The following is a 7,983-nucleotide window of genomic DNA, read 5'->3' as shown; positions in this document are numbered from 1 at the left end:
TGAGCTTTAAGTGATTAACTCTCTTTTCTGGCTTTCTAGTATTAACTGGTTAACGGAGTCCTTTCTAGGGGGTTTTACCGACCTTGTTCTTTTTCCACCCTGCTCATATCTATTTTGCTGCCTAACAGTTTGTTCCAGGAGTTCCTCACGTCTTTGTTTAAGATTGTCCCAGAGAAACCCTCCCTGTCCATTCTATTTAAATTGCCATCTGTCTTGCCAATAGGTTTCAGCCCCGGGCAAGTTCACTATGGATTCAATGTGACCAAAGAAATTACAGTAAAATGTTCTTGGGGGTAAAAGTGTTATACCCAACTTTATTTCCATGGTGGCAGGTCAATCACTAAAATTCCATCCACTCAGAGCGAATTTGCATGCAGCAAGCCAGTCTCTGCCTCTGGGCCCCTCTGCCAGCACAGCTGCCCTCTGGGCCTCTCTGCCCACACAGCTGTCCCACACAGCTGTCTTCTGGGCCTCTCTACCTGCACAGTCCTCCCGCACAGCTGGCCTGTGGGCCTCTGTCCTTGGTGCTGCCACTGCTCCAGCCTCCACTCTGCTCTCCTGCAGCCTTGCAGCCATGCCACCTTGTCGCCCAGACAACTGGGTGGAGCTCTTTATATAGAGTCAATAGCAACGTATTGCCCACATGTGTGTAGTGAGCTAGCCAACCAGGGCCAGGTGAGAATGCTGGCCACAGGAACCTTCATTTTATCCATACCATCCCGCCTTAACACTGTATTCTCCTTATCTCCCTTATTTTCCTCAACACTTGTAATTGACTCACAAGCTAAATGTACTTAGTTTATTGTTTCTCACTAACTAAAATAAAAGCTCCATGAATACAAGCATCGTGTTTTGTTGCAACTCCTGCAACTCCTAAAACAACGTTAGTGCTCAGCAACTTAGCCATTGGTGTTGAGGGCCCTCTATAGTGTTAAAAAAAAAAACAAAAAAATGTTTTTAATTTCTTTGAAATGTAATAATAAATAAGGTATCTTGGATTACAACCAGGATTACAGTCGTCCTTCTCACCAGACAGCCGCGTCTGGGAGGTGTTCCCCTGGGCACCAGGTGAAACTTCACCCTGTTCAGGGGAGGGTTCTCGACTCTAAATGAGAAAGAATTCTCCAGTAGGTCAGAAGAGTGTAGGTAAAGAAGGAATTGATTAGAGCGAGAGTAGTAATGAATGGCAGCGGCCTTGCAAGCAGCTGAGGGCGGGAAAGTGCATAGGGAGGGAGTGGGAGCTTGCTAAACTCAGCATAGGTAAGTCTCCCTCACCAGCTCCTGAAGCCAGGGTCACCTGGCCTCTCCTGTCTGCTGGATCTGCACAGTGTGGGGGCTAGCCCCTACCACCCAAAGATTTGGGGGAGCAGCAGAGCACAGGACGGAGTGAGATTGTGTTCTTAGAACTTCCCCCAAATGGGAGATTTCCAGGTAGGCTGCTCCGGTTTCCTCCAGGTCACCTGGGCAACAGGAACTCGCAGGCCCAAATGTGAGCTCTCAGCAGCCTCTCCCTATTTATCAGGAGTAAAGCAGAGACTAGGTGAAGACTTGGAAATAAAATGAAAGCTTACCACTGGAAAAGTGCAGAGAGACAAAATGCAATTAAGTTCAGCAATGAGAAAGCTTTATTTAAAGTTACATACTTAGAGAAAAGTGTGGGTGTCCTCAGAGAGGAGGCATACCTAAGCGTTTAGGGTCTGGGGTTTTATAAACTGTTAAGGATTTTTCAGGAATGTGACAAAGGGCTAAGGGGTGTAAAATTTCAAATGGTCTCTAGATGCTCATCTCCCATGATAGACACCATGCCTCCTTTCTTCTATTATCAGTCCTACAGCTAATTCTGTAGAATAAACAACACAAGAAATTTGTTGATCTGGTTTCTCCCAAGGATAGCAGCTTCCCTCTGGGAACTTATCAATGGAGACTGCCTGCCCTGCCCCCAAAATGGGCTGAGTTATTGTCTGTTTGCTAAAGAATATGTTAGGAATCTTACTTCCTAACTTCCTGGCTTTTAAAATAGAATTTTTGCCCTAAGATGTAATCTCTCCTGTTCTTACTATACCGCCTATATCTCAGCTTGTTTGGAAAATAAGGATGCTTGTCTCAGGTCCCTGCCCTGTATCACTAACACAGTCATCAAATTTAAGTAAATTTAAGTATCCTTTTATGGAGAAAGGATCCCAAGAAACCAAAGTGCCTAGGGCCCACAAAAGCATGACGGCAGCCCTGGTGCTCCTAAGGACTAAATGAATGAGTAAATGAATGAAGGAATTGAATCCCCCATCAACCCTTGCTGTATGAACACCATGGCCAGTTCACACTTGGGGCTGCAGAGGGTGAGGCCACCTAGTGGGTCCTCTGCAATGAATTCTTCTGCATGATCATGCTTAAAATCAGGAAGTGGGTGAAATTCCACTCAGAAGGTAATAAAATAACTATATGTAACTGTTAGTCACCTGACCCTGTCTCAAGACAAAAGGAGCTTGAGAAAAAAAGTATTAAAAAAACAAACTATCTTCAGAGTTCAACAATATAAAGAGCTCAAGTATAAATACTGAACTTTCCCCCTTGATTGGATGAAAGATTGATCCTGTGGGTAAATTGCAGTATTTCCAGAATCTCTTGCCTGGCCTTTTGAATCTCCACATCAATAGATGCTTCCAAGGGGGAAAGTACCATCTCCGGATCAATAGATGATTACAGAGGTGGGGGGAGCAAGGGTGTAACTGGACTGGAGAAGTTTGTTGGGGTCCCTTTTTGCAGCCAGGTCGCGAGAGACCCGAGAAACACGAGTGAAGCAGAAGTGGACGGCTGACCGCTTAGAAGCAAAAATGGGTTTCTCCTACTTTATTTCTCCTTTTGACTGATTTCGGTTTCAAAGGTATTTTGCCCCAGGCTGGGAAAATATTTTCCCCCAGGGAGTTATAGATCCCAAGACACGCCCTAGTTAATAACTTTAAAGCATTAGAAAACGTTGCCCTGCATATTTGTACAGACCTACATCTCTCAGCCTCACTGTGCCTTAAAAAAATTCTAGTTGAACTCATTGTAAAATAGTAACATGTGCAGAACTTCATAAGGTACAGTCCTGACGAGTCAAGACCAAATGTAATTCCAGGATAAAGAAAATATTTTTTTTCCTCAGAGAGCCTATAGAAACCAAATGAAAATTTGGGTTCTATATGGATGTGTTGATGTACAATGGCTCATTTAGTCAGGTAAGATATCAAGATTTCATATTATATGCCTTCTTACTTCTGAGGAACCATTTCCCTTTGGGGTTTCTGTAGTTTATTAATTAAACTTCCTAGTACTTCTCATGACATATGTGATTCTTTGACAAATGATGTGCATATTTACAATTCTGTATTAATTTCTATCTCCCTCACTATAGATTTTCCAAGGGTAAGCCCATTTTTTCTTTTTTTTACCACTTTGCCCCAAGCCTAGCACTGAAAGCACTAGATCAAACCTACCTCAATAGTTGCAGAAAATTTCCTTTTAGAGGAAGTGTCGAAACTTGGCATTTTCTATGAGTTCTACATTAATTTTTATTTGACCCTCGCATTGTTTAAGTAGGCTAATACTAATACTTTCTTGATAAACTGTAGATACAAAGCTGAACCAGCTGAGTCGTAAGTGAAAAAACCAGAATTCAGTTTCTGAGGTTAAATTTAGGCAGTTAAGTTCATGCTTGGATCCCTCTCTACTCCACACAGTAATAACAGTTAAAAATATAAAGGGAGAAAACGAAATTGCTGGACTCAAAAACAAGAGAAACATCTCAGCAGATCTAAGTATCAGAAACACAGCACTGTGGCGCTAAGGTCGGGTGCCTGTTGAGCTGCAGGTCCAGAAGTAGGCAACAGTAGCACATTCCCCGACTAAGAGGCACTGCAAGTACTCTACATGAGACCCAGCGATGAAACAGGCCAAGCGCAGGGCTTGGCATCTGTATTCAAAACATCATTTGCTGTTGACCCACACGGCCTTGGACCTCAGCTTTGTTAAGCAGGGTAACAACTAGACTTCCCACTGTTGTTGACTGGGCTGGTGGTATCCCAAAACATTGCAGGACAGGAGCCCTAAAACACCGTGATAAGCCCTAGTTTTGGGGAAGGGGACAGAAAATGCAACTAAGAAAACCCATAGGTAGGGAGGGAGAAAACTTAGAGAGATGAGCAAAAATAAAAATGAAAATAAAAACCCTTCCACTCAAGTGAGCCTTCCACTCAAACCCAAATTCTAACCAACACAAGTACATGTAAATTATGTCAGCCAAATTAAAAATTGGAATTGGAACTCACTGCAGAAGCAATTAATTTTATAGAATAGTTTTCATACATTATTGAACAAAAACAAATAAAAATTATATTAAAAAATCTAAAATATAAATGAAAAATCTAGTCATGCAAATATAAAGTTCAGTAGATGAGACTAAACTCCAATCTGGACCTAGTCACAAGAGAAATTATTGAAAACACACATCTTACAGGAATTATTAGGGTAAAGAATAGAGGGAATGGCAAAGCAGCAAATATTTTAAAAGAAAATTAGTTTTAAATGTCAGTTACACTTCAAAAAAAGTAAAAATTTTAAAAACAGGATAAACAAGAAACTCAGAATAAAATTAAAGAGTATTAAAGACAAAAGAAAAAAGCTTTAAGGCTAACAGATTATCTTCAAATGAACAATTAGACTGACAGTAGGCATCTTATCAGTAACAAAAGGGTCCAGAAGACAAGGTAGTAGCATCTTAAACATACTGAGAATGAAAAAAGCCACTTCAATCTAGATTTTAAATCTAGCTATCCTTGAAAAGTAAGAATCAAGAATTCAGTTTCTGACCTCCCAGACACTGACATAAGCAGTTTTCCATCGACTTAACCTGGATGTACAACGTAACACTATGCAGTGACAAAGTATCCATATCACCATAAATAACCAGTCACTAGATATAAGCTCTTTCAATTAACTTTATTGAATAGCCAAATTGATAAGTTAGCACAGTTTCAACGATTATTTGCATGGGTTACAAATGACTTTCTTTTTTACAGGAATAAAACAGTGAAAATTACAAACTGTAAAAAGGAAGACAAATCTTGTCTCTAGTAGTGTATCAGAGAAACAAGATTTAACACAGCACATTGAAGATCAATACATATTGGAATTTGAGAACAAGAATTTAATGTTACAATATTATACACTACTTTACAAAATTAAAATTTCTATGCAAGGATTATATTTTAATAGTTAACAAAATCTTGAAATCACATTTGGTGGTCCCCTAGATAATAGCTATTATGCATCTTTGATTAGAAGAAATAAATCTTTTATTCTAATTATTTTAAAACAGTCTGTTAGACTCAATACATCACATTAAATTAAAACAATGAAGTATATGCAAACTAAAATAAATGTTATGGCTTGAGTGAATATTAGTATGTCAGACTTACAGAATGTTATTTTAAAAATCTATAAATTAGAAAAATAGAGTACTTTTTACGGTAGAACTGCCATGCTCAGATTTAAATACCAAGATTGCCCTTGTCTGTTACTTTAGTAGTTGTAGATCCATAGAAAATTCAAGGATCTTTCATAATTTACAACTACAATAAAAAAAATATGGCATAGTGTAAATATTAGTTACTTTCCATCAAAAAGTAATACAAGATGAGACAGTAGGTAGTGTGCACTACTGCAAAAAAAAAAATTAAACTAAAAAACATTCAATCTTGCCAAAAATAATTGCTTAATATCAGTATCTCCAAAAGGTTCACTCATTCCCTCATTATCCAGGGAACAAATACTGTGAATCCTAACTGAAGTTATGTTTTTGACCTGGCTATTATAAAATGATTCTGGATTGCACATGTTACACAATATCTAAAACAATTTTTTAAAGTAAATTTTTAAAAGTAAATTTGTGAAATATGATAACAAAGAATGTGGGAATAACAAGAGTCATATTCACTTAGGGATGAAGTGAGGTACAAGGAAGATTACTGTCTTAGAAGCACAAACTTTCCCGGTGGAACATTCTTTGCTACTATTAAGAAAGGACCTACAAATACCAACATTTAAAATTCACATTAAGAAGAGACTCTTAGTTATTTTAAGAAACATCAGTGCATAATGACTCTCAGTTTCTTTCAGAGGGGAAAATGTAAATCTAATTTGCTACAATTTGAAAACTGCTTCCTTATAAATGAAGCAGCTTTTGAGAAAATTTCCAGTTCAAAGAACCATTTGCATATTGAAAATAAATCTTAACACTGCTTAAGGGATATGATATTTTTATAAAACACAATTATTCTGGTCTTGCTGGCAAGCAGTAGTGTTTACTCTAGCGAGACCTGCTTCTTCCCTATCTCAGAACAACTCAGTTAAAGTCAGCTCATATTGACGTAAACCTGAAAGTTACTATTTCATTGGTGATCATATGAGACCAAGATTGTAAACACATTTTTCTAAACCATTAAAACAAAGAAACAAAAATCTCTTCATCAAGTATTACACATGAACATCTTTTACTTTAAGAAGTTCATACAAGACAAGATGAATCTGTGAAAATTGGGACAAACTCTTTTAAAAATATTCTATCACAGCACTTCAAATATACAAATGTGTAATTCACCTATTTGTAAACAAAATTCACTTAATGGTTTTGACTACAGTATTTCTCTGGCTGAATCAATAAAGCAGTCTCTTAGCATATTTAGAAATCAATTTCAATATACTTGATTTGTATAATCTTAATATCCACCAAATCAAACAGCAGCATTTATGCTTTAATAAGTTTTACTATCCAATAATAAATCTTATGAGCAAGTTCCAATTTAATTATTAATCTCATAAAAATGTTACTGATGCATTTGAGACATTTAAGAAGCCTTTTCTCATTCATCCTCATTTCACCAATATAACACTTAGACATCACAGAGCAGAAATGTACCAAACAAAACCCACTTTTAAAGGATCAAGATAACTAAAGTTTCTCATCTCCCTATTATATCATTGCCAGTCCCAATATATTCATGAAGACACCTCAGATATTTTTCACTGCAAAATAAAATAGTATGTCTAAGTCTTCTGCAGTCAAATCAGAAAACCACTTAATTATACTTTTCTCTTCAAATCAAAGTGACTTTGTTCTTCAAGTATAGAAAATACTGACAGATTTTAAAGCTTGACTGTTATTAGTTTTATATTATTTTAGGAACATTATATTCTTCTCAAGCTACACTAGAGTTAGTTTACTCTAGTTTTAGTTAACATGATGATCTGTTCTCTTCCTTAAGAAAAAAAAAAACAGGTTGTGGGGAATGGATTCTAGTTTTTCTACATATAATTTACTTCTGAAATTTTTTTAGAACAAAAAAGGCATTATCAATGGATTTGCAACTTCCCTGCAACACTTAGTCTTGAGAGGTTTTAAACATAGCAGCCAAAATTTCAAGAAAAAAATGAGAAATATATATTTGGAACACAAAAGTCTTTATTTCACAAAATGTACTTTGCCTCTGCAATATTGTCTCATCTTACTTCAATCCGTAACAACTTAAACATAATTGGCAGCAAAGGAAAAAAGGTATCCAATCACATGTACATATACTTTGATTTGAAAAATACAGTATTTCAGATTTGCATGTTTGATTCTCTGCTGTGGTGCTTTATTTGCTATTGTTTGTTGAAATCACAGTGAGAACATATAAACATCACATTAGTCTATAAACCTAACAGAAACAGAAGGTATTAAACATTCTCAGGTGTTCTGCATTATTGTGACCTTCCTTAGAAATAACAAAGTCAAAGATCATTTGTTCATTTATTCACTTGCTGTTGTATATGCAAGAGGAATTCATAATATGATAATGCAGATTCTGTTCTGTCTTCTACCATGTTTTGAAGGAAGTTTGCTTTCATTGGACTCTCATCCCTTAGGAATAAAAGATAAAAAAATATTTATATACATTAGATAAA

The 7,983-nt window shown here is 36.8% G+C and overlaps 1 protein-coding gene across 3 annotated transcripts in view; it reads right to left on the bottom strand.

Moving 5' to 3' along the window:
• Positions 1-4,958: 4,958 nt before the first annotated feature.
• Positions 4,959-7,983, bottom strand: part of SEC24A (SEC24 homolog A, COPII coat complex component) — a 60,635-nt gene continuing 57,610 nt past the window's right edge. For all 3 annotated transcript variants that reach the window (XM_037016205.2, XM_037016206.2, XM_037016204.2), the window contains one exon: positions 4,959-7,939. In XM_037016205.2, the coding sequence (XP_036872100.2) occupies positions 7,825-7,939 (115 nt within the window). In that variant the 3' untranslated portion in view covers positions 4,959-7,824. The remainder of the gene's footprint in view (positions 7,940-7,983) is intronic.

Source organism: Manis javanica, chromosome 14 (assembly GCF_040802235.1).
Source record: "Manis javanica isolate MJ-LG chromosome 14, MJ_LKY, whole genome shotgun sequence".
In the NCBI taxonomy this organism is placed as follows: Eukaryota; Metazoa; Chordata; class Mammalia; order Pholidota; family Manidae; genus Manis; species Manis javanica.
This window is presented reverse-complemented; position numbering and strand designations above follow the sequence as displayed.